Source organism: Eschscholzia californica, unplaced genomic scaffold (assembly GCF_041429995.1).
Source record: "Eschscholzia californica isolate CP2 unplaced genomic scaffold, dmEscCali1.0.p SCAF_3, whole genome shotgun sequence".
In the NCBI taxonomy this organism is placed as follows: Eukaryota; Viridiplantae; Streptophyta; class Magnoliopsida; order Ranunculales; family Papaveraceae; genus Eschscholzia; species Eschscholzia californica.
The window spans coordinates 10,024,733-10,051,024 of NW_028238420.1; the positions used below are offsets into that span (position 1 = coordinate 10,024,733).

Here is a 26,292-nt window from a genome sequence, read left to right on the forward strand (position 1 = left end):
CTTTAATATCAAAACGTGATTTACATTCTAAACTGTTAAAGATATTTTTTCCATTTTTATCTCAACTTTCTCTCTCCAATCACGTTTGAATTGTAACTAACTACTATGTTGATAATATTCCGTAACTGAAATCCGGTAACTTTCCGTCTCTCTCTCTAAAAACGAAATCTTCATTAAACATAAATTAAACTCACCACCAGCTGTTAAAAATTCCATTGTTTAATATTCAATCAAGAGCTTTCATCAAAACCTCCATTGTTATTTAGGTTTTATACTGTTTATCTCTTTTTCTAGCCATTGTTATTCAGGTTTAAAATCTTATCTTTATTGCTTTATAGGTTAAAGATTCATATAGAATCGTTGAAAACATCGAATCTTGATTTAGGTCTTTCTTTTCTTGTTTTCCATTTCAATAACTTTGAATCTGTTTTGCTGTAATCTTAACTACCTTCGAATGGAAGATTTATATTTTCTCTCTCTAAAACTTTCATAACTCTTTAAGATCTTTGATGTTTATTTCTTATTTAATGATTTGTTCAATGTTAGTATGTTATTTCTCCTTCCAATGTTCATTGTATATTTCTTCAGATATACGTTAAATCCTTTTTTTTTTTTTTGTTTTTTTGCAGATCAGAATCATCTGTCCGTACAGTTCTTGATCTTTGTGATTATCCAGACTTATTCCTATAACAGAATATAAAGTACATGTACTTTACGATAACTTTTCATGTTTTCGGATAAAATTTGCTAATAATATCTTGATGTTTATCCTTTCTGATTCTTGTAACAGAATAAAAATTACAGTTACGTTACGATAAATTACCATACTTTCTGATACAATCTGCATACATTTCACGTAAGATGATAGTATTAATGATCAAAGGTTCGTAAAGTGTGAAAATATTATCCAACATTACACGTCCTTTTTTTACCAGAACAGTGGCCATGACAAGCATATAAAACTTCTCTTAACCTAATAAACAATTGTACTTTTTCATACATTAATGTATGTAAATTTGATTATAATTTTTTTAACTAATACATATGTTTTTTTTTCTTGTAGTAAACCAACACTGATGGAATTTCTTACAGAATCATCACATAAACTATAGAAGTATAAATTACGATGAAGAAGATTGTTTCTATGATCCTGTTTAGACAACGGAGTCTTACGTGTAGACTTACAAGGAACATATAAACCCTGCCCCTAACTTCGATGAACCATGTACATTTAATGAAGAGTAAAAAACACTACCATGTTTGATTCGCCGTAAACCTGGAAGACCAAAGACAGTAAGGATCGAGAGATTGGGCAACATTCTGACGGAGTTTGTTTTTAAGTTACCTTGTCTACTATGTTCTTTTCATTTACAATAAAGCACAGATTACTGTTCAATAAAATTTCCTTTCAGTCGTACAAAGGTTGTGTTATTTTCTATACAGTATACATAATTTATGATAAATCACATACTTTATAACAAGAAACATGATTTCAGATTTACATTTCCTAACAAGTTACTATAATTTATGGTACATAATGGATAATCTAAGTATTCAATGGTACATAATGGATTCAATGGTACATTTCCTAACATGACATAAAAAACAAGTAATTTATGTCAGAAAATAATCTAAGTATTCAATGGTACATAATGGATGACACACACGCATATGATAAATTACGTTGTATACATGACAAATGATGGTTTCCTCGTCATAAATAACACATAATTTACGAACCTGCTTCATAATTTGTATTCGATGTGTGTTTATGTATGAGTAAAAAATGAAAGTTAATTGAGAGAAAGTTGATATATATGTTTTGAATATTAACCCCCAAATAACGCTAATTGATCTCAGAAAATATACTCTTTCCAAATCTGAAAATTAAGTGAGAGAAAGTGATATATAGATTTGGTTTCCAAATCTGAAAGGATGAGAGAGAAAATCTGTTTTGGAAAATATCCGTTTTCCAAATCTGTTTTGAAAAATCTGTTTTGGAAAATATCCTTGATCCGTTACTTCCTATTAAATCTTTTCAGTTTGTAACCTAAATATCTCCCCCAAATCACGCCCCCTGGTTTGGGAAACTTTCCGGATTCGTTCCGAAATTTAACAACCCCGGATTTTTTAGACGAGGGACATGGAGGGTATTTATCAATAAAGTATGAGTTATTTATGCCCTTATTGTAAAAGAACTAAATGTCCATATTTTGGGAAGATTGGTCCATATACCTATTATGAAAATGATTTTGGTCTATATACCCATGGACTAAAAAAAAAACGCCCCCAACTCAATATTTATTGGCTAATTTTTTTTATTCCCCGAATAATATTTTTTATTCCCCATAGCCGCAACCTTTAGTTTTGATTCTCATGAATATGTTCTCTCATGCTTGGTGATATTGTTTACCTTATCAGTAATTCGACAATAGGTAATAATTTGATAATATAGAAGCTTAGTTAACCCATTTTGACGGGCTAATTTCAACTTTTAACTTAGTTAACCCATTTTGACGGGCTAATTTCAACTTTTAACCTCCATGAATGATTATAACCAATTGGAATTGAGTAGAGATCTCTTGAAAGATAAACTTGATTCATTAATTTTGAACATCAATCGGTACTGTATCAATCGGTACTGTATGTTGGTGTTCTGGGTTGCTCTTTTTATAATCCCAAAGAGGGTTATCAAAGAAATCAACTATGTCTTTATTCATTTCTATTCTACTTGAATGGGCGGTTATCGAGTTTATCACATCTTTGATGTATCAATGCCAAATGTAATGACTATTTCCAAAAAAAAAACATATGGTTGACCAAAGAAATTAAAATGTAATCAATATTCTAGGTCAATACATGGTTGACCAAAGAAAAAAGTAGCAAGTCTCCAAAATCATCAATTTCTTTTTTCAAAAAATCATTTACATTCTTTTAGTGGATGAAATTCAAATTGTGCATTCCATATTCAATTACGAAAAGAGTATTTTAATTTTTTTCAGAACAAAATTAAATTTGTCCGAAAAAAGGTTCTATACAATTCTCTAATTTCAAAACTTAACAAAAATAAATAAATACATTCTGTTTGACAAAAAGCGCATTTTTATTTGTTTTATGGACTAAAGTCATAGGCCCCCTTATTTCATACATTTAGCTATTTCTTTCAGTTACATGAGAAAATATAGATGAACCAGATAAATACATAGGAAGATTAAATACTAAACATATCTCAAGATGAGGTAGTTGTCCAGTTAACAAGAAATTTATAAGCCCTCTCATTTTCAATATATTATAAACACCATCTTCACGTTGTAAGAAAGATAGAAATCGAATTTCATTAATCTTTCACTAAGTTTCTCAATACAAGTCTCACTCATTATATACACAAAGATTGAAATAGAAAGAAGAACTAGAGAGAGAGAAAGTTAGTTATCAAGTTGTTAGTTTGTTAATCTCAGATTAACTAACACTAACTAATCTCTATGACTCACACATGTGAATAACACGTGTAGCACAGGTGCCGATAGACACTGACTCAGACAGTTAAATCTGTTACTCCTTCTTCCTTCCAATCTCCTTTAGCTTCAACACTCGAACACTCTTCTATCTTCTCTTCAATCTTCTTATGAGTGTCTTCCTTCTTACAACCCCCCTCAAACCCATGTTGTGGAACAAACATGAGTTTGTACCTAATAGAACTTAGAGTAGAATGAAGAACACCCTTGGTAAATATATCAGCCAAATTCTCCTGAGAAGTAACAAACTCAATCACCAAAGTTCCATTCATCACCAAATCTCTAATGAAATGGAAGTCAATTTCCACATGTTTTGTCCTGGCATTGAGAACTGGGTTAGAAGCCAAATACTTTGCCCCCATATTATCACAAAATAGCTTCATAGGCAGCTGAACTGGTTGATGAAGCTCTTTCAGCAAATAAGAAACCCAGAGCATCTCTGAGACAGCCAAAGAAAGAGCCCTGTACTCTGCCTCTGTAGAAGACCTAGACACCACATGCTGCTTCCTAGAAGACCAACAAATCACAGTGGAGCCTAAGAAGAGGCAGTATCCACTAGTAGACCTTCTTGAATCTGGGCAGCTACCCCAATCTGAGTCAGAATAGCCTGAAAGAAATGAAATGTCTCCTGAAATAATAGTAATGCCAGCACCCAAAGTACCCTTAAGGTACCTAAGTACCTTTTTCAGCAAAATCAGATGAGTGGAGCTGGGACTTTGCATAAATTGAGCTAGGTAATTCACAGCAAATGCAATATCAGGTCTAGTCATAGTGGCATATTGGAGACCCAACCATACTTCTAAAGAAAAGTGGATTATCAATTGGTTCTCCATCAAATTTGGAAGCTCTTCTACCAGAAGAGACTGGAATCACACTAGGTTTGCTGTCCAAAAGCTCTGACTTGTGAAGCAACTCAGTAATATACTTGGTTTGAGTCAAAAGAAGAGAAGAACCATGAGCTATGACCTCTATACCCAAGAAATAATGAAGAGATCCCAACTGCTTCATTGAAAATTCACATCCAAGAGCACTAACCAGCTTGTGAATCAAATCCAAGCTAGACCCAGTTAATATTATATCATCAACATAAAGGAGAAAGATAAGAATTTGTCCATCTGATGAGAATACAAACATAGAAGTGTCTGAAGAGCTTTTCTTAAAACCCCACTTCTGCAAATAAGAAGCTATTCTAGTAAACCAAGCTCTTGGAGCCTGCTTGAGGCCATAGAGAGATTTTTGCAGAAGACACACATAGTCAGGATATTTAGGATCTTCAAAACCAGGTGGTTGCTTCATATAGACTGCTTCATGTAAGTCTCCATGAAGGAAAGCATTTGAGACATCAAGTTGCTGAATAGGCCATTGATGTGTGACTGCCAGTGTTAATGCCACTCTTACTGTTTGAATTTTCTTCACAGGACTAAAGGTTTCCTGATAATCAACACCCTCTTGTTGAGTATACCCTTGAGCTACAAGTCTGGCCTTGTACCTCTCTAGAGAACCATCTGAGTTATATTTGACCTTGAAAACCCATTTACACCCAAGGATATTCATGGTTGGGAGTTTAGGTGTCAAAACCCATGTATGATTCTGAATCAATGCCTCATATTCTGCCTTCATAGCTTGAACCCAATTCTCATTTTGAGCAGCTGCTTTATATGTCTTAGGCTCAGGAATAGGATGTAAGGCAGCAATATAGGAAGTGTGGAGAGCATGAGGTGTTGTAAAAGTAGTAACATGATCAGGGATACCTTTTGGTTTAACTATACCACTTTTGAGTCTTGTTTGCATAGGATGTACATTGGTAATAGGGGGTGACTCACTTGGAGGAGGGACAGAGAGGACCTGCTCTCTTGAAGTAGATACTGCTATAGTGGTGTCACTAAGCTGTGTAGCTAAGGGAGTTGAAGTGGAACTAGCACTTGAAGATGGAGCTAACTCCTGATCATTTAATGGGTAGCTCTCATGATAGGATGGTATAGATGTTAATGGACTTTGTTGTAAGGGAGGCAGCTGAAAAAATTGATATGTGGTATGCTGTTCCTTTGTTGGAGTCCTGTTGATTAGATATGAAGCTGTATCATAAGCATGAAACCAGAAGTATTTAGGCATAGATGCCTTAATCAGCAATGTGTTTCCTACTGAAGTTATCTGCCTGTTCTTCCTCTCAGCTGCACCATTTTGCTCTGGAGTGTAAGGGCATGAGCTCCTGAATAGAATACCACACTTTTCCAAATGAGCTCTAAAATCACCCTTAGCTAACTCAGATGCTCCATTACTTTGGAAGCTTTTGATGGGTACTGATAGAAGCTTTTCATAATGTCTTTGAAAAGATTGAAAGCACCTCACACTATCTGATCTGAGCTGCATTGGGTATATCCAAAAGACTTTACTGTAGTCATCCATAAACAATATATAGTATCTTATTCCTGACTTAGTGGTGACAGGTGATGGTCCCCATATGTCACAATGGATTAACTCAAGAGGACCATTAGTTGAGCTCTCTGAAGAAGCAAATGGTAGCTTGTGACTTTTGCTTAGCTGACAGGAAGAGCATATTGTCATAAGATCTTTTGAGCTTAGTTTGATTCTCTTATTTCTTTCTAAGCTCATTATAATCTCTTTGGATGGATGTCCAAGCCTCTCATGCCAAGTTTGAGCAGATGCTGTGACAGAAAAGGCTTCTTCCATATGTTCTTGTGTGCTAGCATATGGATTAATAGTGAAATCAATGCTATACAAGTTGTTTACCATAGGTCCATCTGCAAGTACCTCTTTTGACCATAAGTCTCTTACAAGAAAACCCCAAGGCAGAAACTCAACACTACAGAAATTTTCCTTAGTAAATTTAGAGATAGAAAGGAGATTCTTTTGGATTGAGGGTACATGAAGTACCTTTTTAAGTTTGAAAGAGGTTGTACCAGCAGTAACATTTGCTTGGCCTGTGCTAGATATAGGGAGAGACTTGCCATCTCCTATCATAACCCCACTTGTTCCTTTGTAGGGAAAACATTCAGTGAGATTACCTTTGGTGTGGGTCATGTGGCTGCTTGCTCCTGTGTCAGCAATCCATTTCTTATCATCTCCTTTATAATTTGATATATGTGCTTCCTCATGAGTAAATTCTTGAGTTTCATTACTACAGTCAACAAGAATTGGTTCTTGAGTTTCATCACTATAGTGATAATGAGCTTGCTCATCCTCCTCATGTTGCTGTTCAGGGTATCCTTCTTCCTCTTCTTCTTCATCTTCTTCTAGCTCTTGTAGGTGTAAATTTGTAGAGTTTTTCTGTGGTAGTCTATTTGAAGAAGAAGAGTCTGAAAAGTCTTTAAACCTCATTCTACATTGCCTAGCAGTGTGTCCCCATTTATAACATATACCACAAGGTATTGTAGTATAATAAAAAAAAGTGTTTCTTGGTTGTGAAATTGATTGCCTCTGATTAGGTTTATACTGAATTCTTTGTTGATATCCATCAGAACCCTGATTTTGATTTGAATTCCTAGGGTTATTAAAAGGAGATTTCATAGTAACTCTTGGTTGATATCTTTTTACAAAGTATGATTCATTTTCTTCACTTAAATCCTGTTCCTTCAACCAATGCTCATGGTGAGTTAACCTACTTCTTAATTCTCCAAAACTTAGGGCTCCATCTCTATTTTGGATTGTAATTACAAATTGAGAATACTCTTTTCCTAGACCTTGAAGAGCTATTCTAGCTAATTCAGCTTCACTAACCCTATCATTAACAACCACTAAGGAATCAGCAAGATTCTTGATCATGCTAAGATATTGGGAAATTGAGAGATTTCCCTTCTTAATGGTTTGAAGTTTATGCCTAAGTGATGTTTTCTTGGCTTCAAATTCTTGAAGATAAATTTGTTCAAGATATCTCCATATATCTCTAGGAGTTTTCAAGCCAAGAATGTCAGAAGCAATGGATTGACTAATGGTAGCTTTGATGCAAGACTTGACAAAACTATCATTCTTCCTCCATTGAAGATAGGCAGGATTCACAGTATCCCTACCTTCTATCACAACCAATTGTGGGGGTTCTTCATAAGTTCCATCAATATAACAGATTAAATCATTTCCTATCAATGCATTTTCAATCTGATCTTTCCAGATCAAGAAATTTGAGCCATCTAACTTTATAGAAATCAAATTTGTAATATTAGCATTGTAAGAAACCTGACCTGTGTTTAGATTCATATGATGAACTGGTGGATTGTTGATAATTTCTGGATTATCCATTTGAGGAGATGAATTCCCTGATTCTTTGATTCAGAAGAAAAATCTTTCAAGATTGTGTTTTGAGAAGATTGAATACTACGATTCCTTGATGACGGACGTTTCAACTCCTTTGTTTTCTATCGGTCTCTCGTCCCAATTTAGGTTTTCGAAAATCAATTTTGATCTGAAAGATCTTAGAGCTCTAGTACCATGTAAGAAAGATAGAAATCGAATTTCATTAATCTTTCACTAAGTTTCTCAATACAAGTCTCACTCATTATATACACAAAGATTGAAACAGAAAGAAGACCTAGAGAGAGAGAGAAAGTTAGTTATCAAGTTGTTAGTTTGTTAATCTCAGATTAACTAACACTAACTAATCTCTATGACTCACACATCTGAATAACACGTGTAGCAGAGGTGCCGATAGACACTGACTCAGACAGTTAAATCTGTTACTCCTTCTTCCTTCCAATCTCCTTTAGCTTCAACACTCGAACACTCTTAAATCTTCTCTTCAATCTTCTTATGAGTGTCTTCCTTCTTACACACGTATTGACCATTTACAGTCACCATTGCAGGAGTCATCTTCTTCATAAGCGTTGAATACTTCAAATTTAGCTTCAATAAATTTCCCATCTTCTACCCTAGTCCACCCCATATGGCACCAAAAGAGTGTTGTTTGAGTAAGGTTTACCTTAAAACAAAATTCGTATGTGTTATTAGGCAAAACATTTTGTGCATTCAGATCATCGTCGCCCGATTTGCAATGTACCATTAAAGCTGGTGTTTTATCTATCGGTATATCGTTCGTTATATGGACATGGACACGATCTAGATAAGCTGATGAATATCCAAACAAGACTGCAAGTGTCATCATAGTTTCAAATATCATCATGCAACTTTTACCACCCCATGGCCCTTTCACTTGATCTACTCTCTACCACTGCTCTAATGAGTACTTCTCTTGTTGGTAGTGATATCTCCTTGCTTTGAGTATTGCTTAAATACTTTTTTCCTCTCCCTAAAATGGTCAACATGCATGGTTCCTTCATAGAAGACCAAGAATCTTACCATAGATAAAATCCAATCTAGCTTGACTTAGTATGTGATGTCACCCTAAGTTTGGCTCTCTCCCTATCCTCCTATTGTTTTAGAAATTAGAATGTACTCCTACTTCACAAGTATCTAACTTGCAAACAAATATCACATCCATATTTGGGTTTTCTTCAGAAAAATTAGGTAATTATCTTCTAAACATTTTTGTATTAAAATAGAACGAAATAGTGAGAGATTTCTTAACTCTTTTATTAGATGAATGTCTTGGCTAGTGTATGATTCTTAACGTACAAAAAAATATTACTTATCTTCGCCTCGTAAAACTAAACATTGACAGGATACTAACTTGCTAGAGATATATGGAGATCTTTGATCTTATAAAAATTCGATCAAACTTTCGTTGGGTTCCTAATTTATGATTAATTTCTTGCTTGGTTAGTCATGTTTCGTAGAATATGGTTTAGGCCCCTTCTAAAGATTCATAACCGTTAAGGCTATTTTTTTCTTCTTCTTACGTTTATCATTTATGTTTTCTCCAAGTAAACAAGAAGAGAGGGTGCTGTTCTATAAGGATCCATAATTTATATCTAGCTACTGGTTTTCAGACAAATGTTAATAAGATTTCAATCTTTTTCGTTGCAATCATTGATGCCACTAAACAAGCTATTATATCCACGCTGGAAATCAGAGAGGGTGCTCTGCCAGTTCGCTATCTTGGCCTACCGCGTATTTCCTCACGGTTGTCTTATATGGAATATCTTCATCTTAGTGACATGTTAAAGGGGGCGTGTTTGGACATAGAAGAGTAGATATCTCTCTTTTGCTGGAAGAACCCTACTTACAAAGGTAGTTTTGGAATAGTATGTTGGTGTTCTGGGTTGCTCTTTTTATAATCCCAAAGAGGGCTATCAAAGAAATCAACTCTGTCTTTATTCATTTCTATTCTACTTGAATGAGCGGTTATCGAGTTTATCACATCTTTGATGTATCAATGCCAAATGTAATGACTATCGTTAATCGTAGTCAATTTCCAAAAAAAAAACATATGGTTGACCAAAGAAATTAAAATGTAATCAATATTCTAGGTCAATACATGGTTGACCAAAGAAAAAAGTAGCAAGTCTCCAAAATCATCAATTTCTTTTTCCAAAAAATCATCTACATTCTATTAGTGGATGAAATTCAAATTGTGCATTCCATACTCAATTACGACAAGAGTATTTTAATTTTTTTCAGAACAAAATTAAATTTGTCCGAAAAAAGGTTCTATACAATTCTTTAATTTCAAAACTTAACAAAAATAAATAAATACATTCTGTTTGACAAAAAGCGCATTTTTATTTCTTTTATGGACTAAAGTCATAGGCCCCCTTATTTCATACATTTAGCTATTTCTTTCAGTTACATGAGAAAATATAGATGAACCAGATAAATACATAGGAAGATTAAATACTGAACCTATCTCAAGATGAGGTAGTTGTCCAGTTAACAAGAAATTTATAAGCCCTCTCGTTTTCAATATATTTATAAGCACCATCTTCACGTATTGACCATTTACAGTCACCATTGCAGGAGTCATCTTCTTCATAAGCGTTGAATACTTCAAATTTAGCTTCAATAAATTTCCCATCTGCTACCCTAGTCCACCCCATATGGCACCAAAAGAGTGTTGTTTGAATAAGGTTTACCTTAAAACCAAATTCGTATGTGTTACTAGGCAAAACATTTTGTGCATTTAGATCATCGTCGCCCGATTTGCAATGTACCATTAAAGCTGGTGTTTTATCTACCGGTATATCGTTTGTTATATGGACATGGACACGATCTAGATAAGCTGATGAATATCCAAACAAGACTGCAAGTGTCATCATAGTTTCAAATATCATCATGCAACTTTTACCACCCATGGCCATTTCACTTAATCTAGTATCTACCACTGCTCTAATGAGTACTTCTCTTGTTGGTTGTGATATCTCCTTGCTTTGAGTGTCGCTTAAATACTTTTTTCCCCTCCCTAAACTGGTCAACCTGCATGGTTCCTGCATAGAAGACCAAGAATCTTACCATATATTAAATCGAATCTAGCTTGACTTAGTATGTGATTTTACCCTAAGTTTGGCTCTCTCCCTCTCCTCCTATTGATTTAGAAATTAGAATGTAATCCTACTTCACAATTATCTAATTTGCCAACAAATATCACATGCATATTTGGGTTTTCTTCAGAAAAATTAGGTAATTATCTTCTAAAAAATTTTGTATTAATAAAGAACGAAATATTGAGAGATTTTCTTAACTTTTTTATTAGATGAATGTCTTGGCTAGTGTATGATTCTTAACGTTCAAAAAAATATATTTCTCTTCGCCTCGTAAAACTTAACATTGACAGGATACTGACTTGCTAGAGATATAGGGAGATCTTTGATCTTATAAAAAATCGATCAAACTTTCGTTGGGTTCCTAATTTATGATTAGTTTCTTGCTTAGTTAGTCATGTTTCGTAGAATATGATTTAGGCCCCTTTTAAAGATTCATAACAGTTAAGGCTATTTTTTGTCTTCTTCTTACGTTTATCATTTATGTTTTCTCTAAGTAAACAAGAAGAGAGGGTGCTGTTCTCTAAGGATCCATAATTTATATCTAGCTACAGGTTTTCGGACAAATGTTAATAAGAGTTCAATCTTTTTCGTTGCAATCATTGATGCCACTAAACAAGCTATTATATCCACGCCGGAAATCAGAGAGGGTGCTCTACCAGTTCGCTATCTTGGCCTACCGTGTATTTCCTCACGGTTGTCTTATATGGAATGTCTTCATCTTAGTGACATGTTAAAGGGGGCGTATTTGGACATAAAAGAGTGGATATCTCTCTTTTGCGGGAAGGACCCTACTTAAAAAGGTGGTTTTGAATAGTATGTTGGTGTTCTGGGTTTCTCTTTTTATAATCCGAAAGAGGGCTATCGAAGAAATCAACTCTTTCTTTATTCATTTCTATTCTACTGGAATGGGCGGTTATCGAGTTTATCACATCTTTGATGTATCAATGCCAAATGTAATGACTATCGTTGATCGTAGTCAATTTCCAAAAAAAAAAACATATGGTTGACCAAAGAAATTAAAATGTAATCAAAATTCTAGGTCAATACATGGTTGACCAAAGAAAAAAGTAGCAAGGCTCCAAAATCATCAATTTCTTTTTTCAAAAAATGATCTACATTCTTTTAGTGGATGAAATTCAAATTGTGCATGCCATATTCAATTACGACAAGAGTATTTTAATTTTTTTCAGAACAAAATTAAATTTGTCCGAAAAAAGGTTCTAAACAATTCTCTAATTTCAAAACTTAACAAAAATAAATAAATACATTCTGTTTGACAAAAAGCGCATTTTTATTTGTTTTATGGACTAAAGTCATAGGCCCCCTTATTTCATACATTTAGCTATTTCTTTCAGTTACATGAGAAAATATAGATGAACCAGATAAATACATAGGAAGATTAAATACTGAACCTATCTCAAGATGAGGTAGTTGTCCAGATAACAAGAAATTTATAAGCCCTCTCGTTTTCAATATATATATAAACACCATCTTCACGTATTGACCATTTACAGTCACCATTGCAGGAGTCATGTTCTTCATAAGCGTTGAATACTTCAAATTTAGCTTCAATAAATTTCCTATCTGCTACCCTAGTCCACCCCATGTGGCACCAGAAGAGTGTTGTTTGAGTAAGGTTTACCTTAAAACCAAATTCGTATGTGTTATTAGGCAAAACATTTTGTGCATTCAGATCATCGTCGCCCGATTTGCAATGTACCATTAAAGCTGGTGTTTTATCTATCGGTATATCGTTCGTTATATGGACATGGACACGATCTAGATAAGCTGATGAATATCCAAACAAGACTGCAAGTGTCATCATAGTTTCAAATATCATCATGCAACTTTTACCACCCCATGGCCCTTTCACTTGATCTACTCTCTACCACTGCTCTAATGAGTACTTCTCTTGTTGGTAGTGATATCTCCTTGCTTTGAGTGTTGCTTAAATAGTTTTTTCCTCTCCCTAAAATGGTCAACATGCATGGTTCCTTCATAGAAGACCAAAAATCTTACCATAGATAAAATCCAATCTAGCTTGACTTAGTATGTGATGTCACCCTAAGTTTGGCTCTCTCCCTCTCCTCCTATTGTTTTAGAAATTAGAATGTACTCCTACTTCACAAGTATCTAACTTGCCAACAAATATCACATCCATATTTGGGTTTTCTTCAGAAAAATTAGGTAATTATCTTCTAAACATTTTTGTATTAAAATAGAACGAAATAGTGAGAGATTTCTTAACTCTTTTATTAGATGAATGTCTTGGCTAGTGTATGATTCTTAACGTACAAAAAAATATTACTTATCTTCGCCTCGTAAAACTAAACATTGACAGGATACTAACTTGCTAGAGATATATGGAGATCTTTGATCTTATAAAAATTCGATCAAACTTTCGTTGGGTTCCTAATTTATGATTATTTTCTTGCTTGGTTAGTCATGTTTCGTAGAATATGGTTTAGGCCCCTTCTAAAGATTCATAACCGTTAAGGCTATTTTTTTCTTCTTCTTACGTTTATCATTTATGTTTTCTCCAAGTAAACAAGAAGAGAGGGTGCTGTTCTATAAGGATCCATAATTTATATCTAGCTACTGGTTTTCAGGCAAATGTTAATAAGATTTCAATCTTTTTCATTGCAATCATTGATGCCACTAAACAAGCTATTATATCCACGCTGGAAATCAGAGAGGGTTCTCTGCCAGTTTCCTATCTTGGCCTACCGCGTATTTCCTCACGGTTGTCTTATATGGAATATCTTCATCTTAGTGACATGTTAAAGGCGGCGTGTTTGGACATAGAAGAGTAGATATCTCTCTTTTGCTGGAAAAACCCTACTTACAAAGGTAGTTTTGGAATAGTATGTTGGTGTTCTGGGTTGCTCTTTTTATAATCCCAAAGAGGGCTATCAAAGAAATTAACTCTGTCTTTATTCATTTCTATTCTACTTGAATGAGCGGTTATCGAGTTTATCACATCTTTGATGTATCAATGCCAAATGTAATGACTATCGTTAATCGTAGTCAATTTCCAAAAAAAAAACATATGGTTGACCAAAGAAATTAAAATGTAATCAATATTCTAGGTCAATACATGGTTGACCAAAGAAAAAAGTAGCACGTCTCCAAAGTCATCAATTTCTTTTTCCAAAAAAACATCTACATTCTTTTAGTGGATGAAATTCAAATTGTGCATTCCATACTCAATTACGACGAGAGTATTTTAATTTTTTTCAGAACAAAATTAAATTTGTCCGAAAAAAGATTCTATACAATTCTCTAATTTAAAAACTTAACAAAAAAAAAAAAAAAAAAAAAACTTCATCAAAAAAAAAAAAAAAAACTTAACAAAAATAAATAAATACATTCTGTTTGACAAAAAGCGCATTTTTATTTGTTTTATGGACTAAAGTCATAGGCCCCTTATTTCATACATTTAGCTATTTCTTTCAGTTACATGAGAAAATATAGATGAACCAGATAAATACATAGGAAGATTAAATACTGAACCTATCTCAAGATGAGGTAGTTGTCCAGTTAACAAGAAATTTATAAGCCCTCTCGTTTTCAATATATTTATAAGCACCATCTTCACGTATTGACCATTTACAGTCACCATTGCAGGAGTCATCTTCTTCATAAGCGTTGAATACTTCAAATTTAGCTTCAATAAATTTCCCATCTGCTACCCTAGTCCACCCCATATGGCACCAAAAAAGTGTTGTTTGAGTAAGGTTTACCTTAAAAGCAAATTCGTATGTGTTACTAGGCAAAACATTTTGTGCATTCAGATCATCGTCGCCCGATTTGCAATGTACCATTAAAGCTGGTGTTTTATCTACCGGTATATCGTTCGTTATATGGACATGGACACGATCTAGATAAGCTGATGAATATCCAAACAAGACTGCAAGTGTCATCATAGTTTCAAATATCATCATGCAACTTTTACCACCCATGGCCATTTCACTTAATCTACTCTCTACCACTTCTCTAATGAGTACTTCTCTTGTTGGTTGTGATATTTCCTTGCTTTGAGTGTCGGTTAAATACTTTTTTCCCCTCCCTAAAATGGCCACCATGCATGGTTCCTGCATAGAAGACCAAGAATCTTACCATAGATAAAATCGAATCTAGCTTGACTTAGTATGTGATTTTACCCTAAGTTTGGCTCTCTCCCTCTCCTCCTATTGTTTTAGAAATTAGAATGTAATCCTACTTCACAATTATCTAATTTGCCAACAAATATCACATGCATATTTGGGTTTTCTTCAGAAAAATTAGGGAATTATCTTCTAAAAATGTTTCGTATTAAAATAGAACGAAATGTTTACGAGATATTGTGAGATATTTTTAGTTTTTTTTATTAGATGAATGTCTTGGCTAGTGTCTAATTCTTGGCTAGTGTCTAATTCTTAACGTTTTAAAAAATATATTTACCTTCGCCTCGTAAAACTTAACATTGACAAGATACTGACTTGCTAGAGATATAGGAAGATCTTTGATCTTATAAAAATTCGATCAAACTTTCGTTGGGTTCCTAATTTATGATTAATTTCTTGCTTGGTTAGTCAAGTTTCGTAGAATATGATTTAGGCCCCTTCTAAACATTCATATCCGTTAAGGCTATTTTTTTCTTCCTCTTACGTTTATCATTTAAGTTTTCTCTAAGTAAACAAGAAGAGAGGGTGCTGTTATCTAAAGATCCGTAATTTATATCTAGCTACTAGTTTTCAGGCAAATGTTAATAAGAGTTCAATCTTTTTCGTTGCAACCATTGATGCCACTAAACAAGCTATTATATCCACGGTGGAAATCAGAGAGGGTGCTCTGCCAGTTCGCTATCTTGGCCTACCGCGTATTTCTTCACGGTTTTCTTATATGGAATGTCTTCCTCTTAGTGACAAGTTAAAGTGGCGTGTTTCGACATAGAAGAGTAGATATCTCTCTTTTGCGGGAAGGACCATACTTACAAAGGTGGTTTTGGATAGTATGTTGGTGTTCAGGTTTGCTCTATTTATAATCCCAAAGAGGGCTATCAAAGAAATCAACTCTATCTTTATTCATTTCTATACTACTTGTCATGACAACGTGGGACCTTGCGAAACAATTGTTGTTACGAGTCAAAAACTACATGAGAATTTTCTTTAGTGTAGGATCGAGACGGGATCCGATCTGCACTTTGTGGTCGACCATTTCTAGATGAATGCGTACCTCGTCCAAATTTTCCACACGGGATTTGTCTGGGTGAACGTGACAGGGTTGTTCGGTCTGTAATTGCTACAAAAGGGTCTTTTGGAACCTTAATCGTGTTCTCGTACCAATTTGAGGAAGCACCTTGGTCACCCTTATTCTATTAAACTACCTATAGTGTGACAAACTTTATCACATGCAGATGTGTGGACGGGATAACCCTCATTCATGTATCAAAGGTCGCCCAAGAATCAAATTATAACCGAGGGGTTGCCTAGTACAACAAAAACAACCGAGTAGATAGATAGACAGAAAGAAGGGGTGGGGGGTGTTTTATATTTTTTGTCTTTTTTTTTTATGGCTGTAACTTATTTAAAAACGAACTGTCATGTATGAAAATATAGAGAAACTCCGAGAGAGAAAGAGAGTGCGAACTTGGAGTGAAAAAATAGTTGCCAAATTCACACGACAATTTTAATAAATTAAAAATTATAATAGTCAATACATGGTTGACCAAAGAAATTAAAATATAATCAAGATTCCAAGTCATTACATGGTTGATCAAAGAAAAAAAGTAGCAAGTCTCCAAAATCATCAATTTCTTTTTTCAAAAACTCATCTACATTCTTTTAGGGGATGAAATTCAGATTGTGCATGCCATATTCAATTACGACAAGAGTATTTTAATTTTTTTCCGAACAAAATTAAATTTGTCCAAAAAAAGGTTTTATACAATTCTCTAATTTCAAAACTTCACAAAGCTCGTCTTCATAAAAATAAATAAATAAACATATTCTGTTGACAAAAAGCGCATTTTTATTTGTTTAATGGATTCATACATTTAGCTATTTCTTTCAATTATATGAGAAATATAGATGAACCAAATAAATACATAGGAAGATATCAAATACTGAATCTATCTCAAAATGGGGTAGTTGTCCAGTTAACAAGAAATTTATAAGCCCCCTCCTTTTCAATATATTTATAAACACCATCTTCACGTATTGACCATTTACAGTCACCATTGCAGAATGTATAATCTTTGGAAGCATTAAATACTTCAAACTTAGCTTCAATAAACTTCCCATCTGCTACCCTAGTCCACCCCATATGGCACCAAAAGAGTGTTGTTTGAGTGAAGTTTACCTTAAAACCAAATTCGTACGTGTTACTAGGCAAAACGTTTTGTGCATTCAGATCATTGTCGCTCGATTTACAATGTACCATTAAAGCTGGTGTTTTATCTATCGGTATATCGTTCGTTATATGAACATGGACACGATCTAGAAAAGCTGATGAATATCCAAACAAGACTGCGAGTATCATTATAGTTTCAAGTATCATCATGCAACTTTTACCACCCATGACCATTTCACTTAATCTTACTCTCTACCACTGCTCTAATAAGTACTTCTCTTATTGGTTGTGATATCTCCTTGCCTTGAGTGGTGCTTAAATACTTTTTTTTCTTCTCTCTAAAATAGTCAACATGCATGGTTCCCTCATAGAAGACCAAGAATCTTACCATAGAGAAAATCCAATCTATCTTGACTTAGTATGTGATATCACCCTAAGTTTGGCTCTCTCACTCTCCTCCACTTGTTTTAGAAATTAGAATGTACTCCTAATTATCTAATTTGCCAAAAAAATATCACATGTATATTTGGGTTTATACAGAAATATTTTATTGTGAATTAGGGAATTATCTTCTAAAAATGTTTCGTATTAAAATAGAACGAAATGTTTACGAGATATTGTGAGATATTTTTAGTTTTTTTTATTAGATGAATGTCTTGGCTAGTGTCTAATTCTTGGCTAGTGTCTAATTCTTAACGTTTAAAAAAATATATTTACCTTCGCCTCGTAAAACTTAACATTGACAAGATACTGACTTGCTAGAGACATAGGAAGATCTTTGATCTTATAAAAATTCGATCAAACTTTCGTTGGGTTCCTAATTTATGATTAATTTCTTTCTTGGTTAGTCAAGTTTCGTAGAATATGATTTAGGCCCCTTCTAAAGATTCATAACCGTTAAGGCTATTTTTTTCTTCTTCTTACGTTTATCATTTAAGTTTTCTCTAAGTAAACAAGAAGAGAGGGTGCTGTTATCTAAAGATCCGTAATTTATATCTAGCTACTAGTTTTCAGGCAAATGTTAATAAGAGTTCAATCTTTTTCGTTGCAACCATTGATGCCACTAAACAAGCTATTATATCCACGGTGGAAATCAGAGAGGGTGCTCTGCCAGTTCGCTATCTTGGCCTACCGCGTATTTCTTCACGGTTTTCTTATATGGAATGTCTTCCTCTTAGTGACAAGTTAAAGTGGCGTGTTTCGACATAGAAGAGTAGATATCTCTCTTTTGCGGGAAGGACCATACTTACAAAGGTGGTTTTGGATAGTATGTTGGTGTTCAGGTTTGCTCTATTTATAATCCCAAAGAGGGCTATCAAAGAAATCAACTCTATCTTTATTCATTTCTATACTACTTGTCATGACAACGTGGGACCTTGCGAAACAATTGTTGTTACGAGTCAAAAACTACATGAGAATTTTCTTTAGTGTAGGATCGAGACGGGATCCGATCTGCACTTTGTGGTCGACCATTTCTAGATGAATGCGTACCTCGTCCAAATTTTCCACACGGGATTTGTCTGGGTGAACGTGACAGGGTTGTTCGGTCTGTAATTGCTACAAAAGGGTCTTTTGGAACCTTAATCGTGTTCTCGTACCAATTTGAGGAAGCACCTTGGTCACCCTTATTCTATTAAACTACCTATAGTGTGACAAACTTTATCACATGCAGATGTGTGGACGGGATAACCCTCATTCATGTATCAAAGGTCGCCCAAGAATCAAATTATAACCGAGGGGTTGCCTACTACAACAAAAACAACCGAGTAGATAGATAGACAGAAAGAAGGGGTGGGGGGTGTTTTATATTTTTTGTCTTTTTTTTTTATGGCTGTAACTTATTTAAAAACGAACTGTCATGGATGAAAATATAGAGAAACTCCGAGAGAGAAAGAGAGTGAGAACTTGGAGTGAAAAAATAGTTGCCAAATTCACACGACAATTTTAATAAATTAAAAATTATAATAGTCAATACATGGTTGACCAAAGAAATTAAAATATAATCAAGATTCCAAGTCATTACATGGTTGATCAAAGAAAAAAAGTAGCAAGTCTCCAAAATCATCAATTTCTTTTTTCAAAAACTCATCTACATTCTTTTACGGGATGAAATTCAGATTGTGCATGCCATATTCAATTACGACAAGAGTATTTTAATTTTTTTCCGAACAAAATTAAATTTGTCCAAAAAAAGGTTTTATACAATTCTCTAATTTCAAAACTTCACAAAGCTCGTCTTCATAAAAATAAATAAATAAACATATTCTGTTGACAAAAAGCGCATTTTTATTTGTTTAATGGATTCATACATTTTGCTATTTCTTTCAATTACATGAGAAATATAGATGAACCAAATAAATACATAGGAAGATATCAAATACTGAATCTATCTCAAAATGGGGTAGTTGTCCAGTTAACAAGAAATTTATAAGCCCCCTCCTTTTCAATATATTTATAAACACCATCTTCACGTATTGACCATTTACAGTCACCATTGCAGAATGTATAATCTTTGGAAGCATTAAATACTTCAAACTTAGCTTCAATAAACTTCCCATCTGCTACCCTAGTCCACCCCATATGGCACCAAAAGAGTGTTGTTTGAGTGAAGTTTACCTTAAAACCAAATTCGTACGTGTTACTAGGCAAAACGTTTTGTGCATTCAGATCATTGTCGCTCGATTTACAATGTACCATTAAAGCTGGTGTTTTATCTATCGGTATATCGTTCGTTATATGAACATGGACACGATCTAGAAAAGCTGATGAATATCCAAACGAGACAGCGAGTATCATCATAGTTTCAAGTATCATCATGCAACTTTTACCACCCATGACCATTTCACTTAATCTTACTCTCTACCACTGCTCTAATGAGTACTTCTCTTATTGGTTGTGATATCTCCTTGCCTTGAGTAGTGCTTAAATACTTTTTTTTCTTCTCTCTAAAATAGTCAACATGCATGGTTCCCTCATAGAAGACCAAGAATCTTACCATAGAGAAAATCCAATCTATCTTGACTTAGTATGTGATATCACCCTAAGTTTGGCTCTCTCACTCTCCTCCACTTGTTTTAGAAATTAGAATGTACTCCTAATTATCTAATTTGCCAAAAAAATATCACATGCATATTTGGGTTTATACAGAAATATTTTATTGTGAATTAGGGAATTATCTTCTAAAAATGTTTCGTATTAAAATAGAACGAAATGTTTACGAGATATTGTGAGATATTTTTAGTTTTTTTTATTAGATGAATGTCTTGGCTAGTGTCTAATTCTTGGCTAGTGTCTAATTCTTAACGTTTAAAAAAATATATTTACCTTCGCCTCGTAAAACTTAACATTGACAAGATACTGACTTGCTAGAGACATAGGAAGATCTTTGATCTTATAAAAATTCGATCAAACTTTCGTTGGGTTCCTAATTTATGATTAATTTCTTTCTTGGTTAGTCAAGTTTCGTAGAATATGATTTAGGCCCCTTCTAAAGATTCATAACCGTTAAGGCTATTTTTTTCTTCTTCTTACGTTTATCATTTAAGTTTTCTCTAAGTAAACAAGAAGAGAGGGTGCTGTTATCTAAAGATCCGTAATTTATATCTAGCTACTAGTTTTCAGGCAAATGTTAATAAGAGTTCAATCTTTTTCGTTGCAACCATTGATGCCACTAAACAAGCTATTATATCCACGGTGGAAATCAGAGAGGGTGCTCTGCCAGTTCGCTATCTTGGCCTACCGCGTATTTCTTCACGGTTTTCTTATATGGAATGTCTTCCTCTTAGTGACAAGTTAAAGTGGCGTGTTTCGACATAGAAGAGTAGATATCTCTCTTTTGCGGGAAGGACCATACTTACAAAGGTGGTTTTGGATAGTATGTTGGTGTTCAGGTTTGCTCTATTTATAATCCCAAAGAGGGCTATCAAAGAAATCAACTCTATCTTTATTCATTTCTATACTACTTGTCATGACAACGTGGGACCTTGCGAAACAATTGTTGTTACGAGTCAAAAACTACATGAGAATTTTCTTTAGTGTAGGATCGAGACGGGATCCGATCTGCACTTTGTGGTCGACCATTTCTAGATGAATGCGTACCTCGTCCAAATTTTCCACACGGGATTTGTCTGGGTGAACGTGACAGGGTTGTTCGGTCTGTAATTGCTACAAAAGGGTCTTTTGGAACCTTAATCGTGTTCTCGTACCAATTTGAGGAAGCACCTTGGTCACCCTTATTCTATTAAACTACCTATAGTGTGACAAACTTTATCACATGCAGATGTGTGGACGGGATAACCCTCATTCATGTATCAAAGGTCGCCCAAGAATCAAATTATAACCGAGGGGTTGCCTACTACAACAAAAACAACCGAGTAGATAGATAGACAGAAAGAAGGGGTGGGGGGTGTTTTATATTTTTTGTCTTTTTTTTTATGGCTGTAACTTATTTAAAAACGAACTGTCATGGATGAAAATATAGAGAAACTCCGAGAGAGAAAGAGAGTGAGAACTTGGAGTGAAAAAATAGTTGCCAAATTCACACGACAATTTTAATAAATTAAAAATTATAATAGTCAATACATGGTTGACCAAAGAAATTAAAATATAATCAAGATTCCAAGTCATTACATGGTTGATCAAAGAAAAAAAGTAGCAAGTCTCCAAAATCATCAATTTCTTTTTTCAAAAACTCATCTACATTCTTTTACGGGATGAAATTCAGATTGTGCATGCCATATTCAATTACGACAAGAGTATTTTAATTTTTTTCCGAACAAAATTAAATTTGTCCAAAAAAAGGTTTTATACAATTCTCTAATTTCAAAACTTCACAAAGCTCGTCTTCATAAAAATAAATAAATAAACATATTCTGTTGACAAAAAGCGCATTTTTATTTGTTTAATGGATTCATACATTTTGCTATTTCTTTCAATTACATGAGAAATATAGATGAACCAAATAAATACATAGGAAGATATCAAATACTGAATCTATCTCAAAATGGGGTAGTTGTCCAGTTAACAAGAAATTTATAAGCCCCCTCCTTTTCAATATATTTATAAACACCATCTTCACGTATTGACCATTTACAGTCACCATTGCAGAATGTATAATCTTTGGAAGCATTAAATACTTCAAACTTAGCTTCAATAAACTTCCCATCTGCTACCCTAGTCCACCCCATATGGCACCAAAAGAGTGTTGTTTGAGTGAAGTTTACCTTAAAACCAAATTCGTACGTGTTACTAGGCAAAACGTTTTGTGCATTCAGATCATTGTCGCTCGATTTACAATGTACCATTAAAGCTGGTGTTTTATCTATCGGTATATCGTTCGTTATATGAACATGGACACGATCTAGAAAAGCTGATGAATATCCAAACGAGACAGCGAGTATCATCATAGTTTCAAGTATCATCATGCAACTTTTACCACCCATGACCATTTCACTTAATCTTACTCTCTACCACTGCTCTAATGAGTACTTCTCTTATTGGTTGTGATATCTCCTTGCCTTGAGTAGTGCTTAAATACTTTTTTTTCTTCTCTCTAAAATAGTCAACATGCATGGTTCCCTCATAGAAGACCAAGAATCTTACCATAGAGAAAATCCAATCTATCTTGACTTAGTATGTGATATCACCCTAAGTTTGGCTCTCTCACTCTCCTCCACTTGTTTTAGAAATTAGAATGTACTCCTAATTATCTAATTTGCCAAAAAAATATCACATGCATATTTGGGTTTATACAGAAATATTTTATTGTGAATTAGGGAATTATCTTCTAAAAATGTTTCGTATTAAAATAGAACGAAATGTTTACGAGATATTGTGAGATATTTTTAGTTTTTTTTATTAGATGAATGTCTTGGCTAGTGTCTAATTCTTGGCTAGTGTCTAATTCTTAACGTTTAAAAAAATATATTTACCTTCGCCTCGTAAAACTTAACATTGACAAGATACTGACTTGCTAGAGATATAGGAAGATCTTTGATCTTATAAAAATTCGATCAAACTTTCGTTGGGTTCCTAATTTATGATTAATTTCTTGCTTGGTTAGTCAAGTTTCGTAGAATATGATTTAGGCCCCTTCTAAAGATTCATAACCGTTAAGGCTATTTTTTTCTTCTTCTTACGTTTATCATTTAAGTTTTCTCTAAGTAAACAAGAAGAGAGGGTGCTGTTATCTAAAGATCCGTAATTTATATCTAGCTACTAGTTTTCAGGCAAATGTTAATAAGAGTTCAATCTTTTTCGTTGCAACCATTGATGCCACTAAACAAGCTATTATATCCACGGTGGAAATCAGAGAGGGTGCTCTGCCAGTTCGCTATCTTGGCCTACCGCGTATTTCTTCACGGTTTTCTTATATGGAATGTCTTCCTCTTAGTGACAAGTTAAAGTGGCGTGTTTCGACATAGAAGAGTAGATATCTCTCTTTTGCGGGAAGGACCATACTTACAAAGGTGGTTTTGGATAGTATGTTGGTGTTCAGGTTTGCTCTATTTATAATCCCAAAGAGGGCTATCAAAGAAATCAACTCTATCTTTATTCATTTCTATACTACTTGTCATGACAACGTGGGACCTTGCGAAACAATTGTTGTTACGAGTCAAAAACTACATGAGAATTTTCTTTAGTGTAGGATCGAGACGGGATCCGATCTGCACTTTGTGGTCGACCATTTCTAGATGAATGAGTACCTCGTCCAAATTTTCCACACGGGATTTGTCTGGGTGAACGCGACAGGGTTGTTCGGTCTGTAATTGCTACAAAAGGGTCTTTTGGAACCTTAATCGTGTTCTCGTACCAATTTGAGGAAGCACCTTGGTCACCCTTATTCTATTAAACTACCTATAGTGTGACAAACTTTATCACATGCAGATGTGTGGACGGGATAACCCTCATTCATGTATCAAAGGTCGCCCAAGAATCAAATTATAACTGAGGGGTTGCCTAGTACAACAAAAACAACCGAGTAGATAGATAGACAGAAAGAAGGGGTGGGGGGTGTTTTATATTTTTTGTCTTTTTTTTTATGGCTGTAACTTATTTAAAAACGAACTGTCATGGATGAAAATATAGAGAAACTCCGAGAGAGAAAGAGAGTGCGAACTTGGAGTGAAAAAATAGTTGCCAAATTCACACGACAATTTTAATAAATTAAAAATTATAATAGTCAATACATGGTTGACCAAAGAAATTAAAATATAATCAAGATTCCAAGTCATTACATGGTTGATCAAAGAAAAAAAGTAGCAAGTCTCCAAAATCATCAATTTCTTTTTTCAAAAACTCATCTACATTCTTTTACGGGATGAAATTCAGATTGTGCATGCCATATTCAATTACGACAAGAGTATTTTAATTGTTTTCCGAGCAAAATTAAATTTGTCCAAAAAAAGGTTTTATACAATTCTCTAATTTCAAAACTTCACAAAGCTCGTCTTCATAAAAATAAATAAATAAACATATTCTGTTGACAAAAAGCGCATTTTTATTTGTTTAATGGATTCATACATTTAGCTATTTCTTTCAATTACATGAGAAATATAGATGAACCAAATAAATACATAGGAAGATATCAAATACTGAATCTATCTCAAAATGGGGTAGTTGTCCAGTTAACAAGAAATTTATAAGCCCCCTCCTTTTCAATATATTTATAAACACCATCTTCACGTATTGACCATTTACAGTCACCATTGCAGAATGTATAATCTTTGGAAGCATTAAATACTTCAAACTTAGCTTCAATAAACTTCCCATCTGCTACCCTAGTCCACCCCATATGGCACCAAAAGAGTGTTGTTTGAGTGAAGTTTACCTTAAAACCAAATTCGTACGTGTTACTAGGCAAAACGTTTTGTGCATTCAGATCATTGTCGCTCGATTTACAATGTACCATTAAAGCTGGTGTTTTATCTATCGGTATATCGTTCGTTATATGAACATGGACACGATCTAGAAAAGCTGATGAATATCCAAACAAGACAGCGAGTATCATCATAGTTTCAAGTATCATCATGCAACTTTTACCACCCATGACCATTTCACTTAATCTTACTCTCTACCACTGCTCTAATGAGTACTTCTCTTATTGGTTGTGATATCTCCTTGCCTTGAGTAGTGCTTAAATACTTTTTTTTCTTCTCTCTAAAATAGTCAACATGCATGGTTCCCTCATAGAAGACCAAGAATCTTACCATAGAGAAAATCCAATCTATCTTGACTTAGTATGTGATATCACCCTAAGTTTGGCTCTCTCACTCTCCTCCACTTGTTTTAGAAATTAGAATGTACTCCTAATTATCTAATTTGCCAAAAAAATATCACATGCATATTTGGGTTTATACAGAAATATTTTATTGTGAATTAGGGAATTATCTTCTAAAAATGTTTCGTATTAAAATAGAACGAAATGTTTACGAGATATTGTGAGATATTTTTAGTTTTTTTTATTAGATGAATGTCTTGGCTAGTGTCTAATTCTTGGCTAGTGTCTAATTCTTAACGTTTAAAAAAATATATTTACCTTCGCCTCGTAAAACTTAACATTGACAAGATACTGACTTGCTAGAGATATAGGAAGATCTTTGATCTTATAAAAATTCGATCAAACTTTCGTTGGGTTCCTAATTTATGATTAATTTCTTGCTTGGTTAGTCAAGTTTCGTAGAATATGATTTAGGCCCCTTCTAAAGATTCATAACCGTTAAGGCTATTTTTTTCTTCTTCTTACGTTTATCATTTAAGTTTTCTCTAAGTAAACAAGAAGAGAGGGTGCTGTTATCTAAAGATCCGTAATTTATATCTAGCTACTAGTTTTCAGGCAAATGTTAATAAGAGTTCAATCTTTTTCGTTGCAACCATTGATGCCACTAAACAAGCTATTATATCCACGGTGGAAATCAGAGAGGGTGCTCTGCCAGTTCGCTATCTTGGCCTACCGCGTATTTCTTCACGGTTTTCTTATATGGAATGTCTTCCTCTTAGTGACAAGTTAAAGTGGCGTGTTTCGACATAGAAGAGTAGATATCTCTCTTTTGCGGGAA

The 26,292-nt window shown here is 34.1% G+C and overlaps 5 protein-coding genes across 5 annotated transcripts; all 5 read right to left on the bottom strand.

Annotated features, from left to right (window-relative positions):
• Positions 1 to 14,421: 14,421 nt before the first annotated feature.
• On the bottom strand, positions 14,422 to 14,871 carry LOC147548279 (S-protein homolog 5-like). The gene has a single exon (XM_086668015.1). The coding sequence runs from the start codon at positions 14,869 to 14,871 to the stop codon at positions 14,422 to 14,424; it is 450 nt and encodes a 149-aa protein (XP_086524141.1).
• A 2,149-nt stretch (positions 14,872 to 17,020) lies between these two features.
• LOC147548280 (self-incompatibility protein S1-like) lies at positions 17,021 to 17,470 on the bottom strand. The gene has a single exon (XM_086668016.1). The coding sequence runs from the start codon at positions 17,468 to 17,470 to the stop codon at positions 17,021 to 17,023; it is 450 nt and encodes a 149-aa protein (XP_086524142.1).
• A 2,157-nt stretch (positions 17,471 to 19,627) lies between these two features.
• On the bottom strand, positions 19,628 to 20,077 carry LOC147548281 (self-incompatibility protein S1-like). The gene has a single exon (XM_086668017.1). It carries the CDS (start codon positions 20,075 to 20,077, stop codon positions 19,628 to 19,630), a length of 450 nt encoding a protein of 149 aa, XP_086524143.1.
• Positions 20,078 to 22,233: 2,156 nt separating this feature from the next.
• LOC147548282 (self-incompatibility protein S1-like) lies at positions 22,234 to 22,683 on the bottom strand. Its single transcript, XM_086668018.1, has one exon. It carries the CDS (start codon positions 22,681 to 22,683, stop codon positions 22,234 to 22,236), a length of 450 nt encoding a protein of 149 aa, XP_086524144.1.
• Positions 22,684 to 24,839: 2,156 nt separating this feature from the next.
• Positions 24,840 to 25,289, bottom strand: LOC147548283 (self-incompatibility protein S1-like). The gene has a single exon (XM_086668019.1). The coding sequence runs from the start codon at positions 25,287 to 25,289 to the stop codon at positions 24,840 to 24,842; it is 450 nt and encodes a 149-aa protein (XP_086524145.1).
• Positions 25,290 to 26,292: the final 1,003 nt, after the last annotated feature.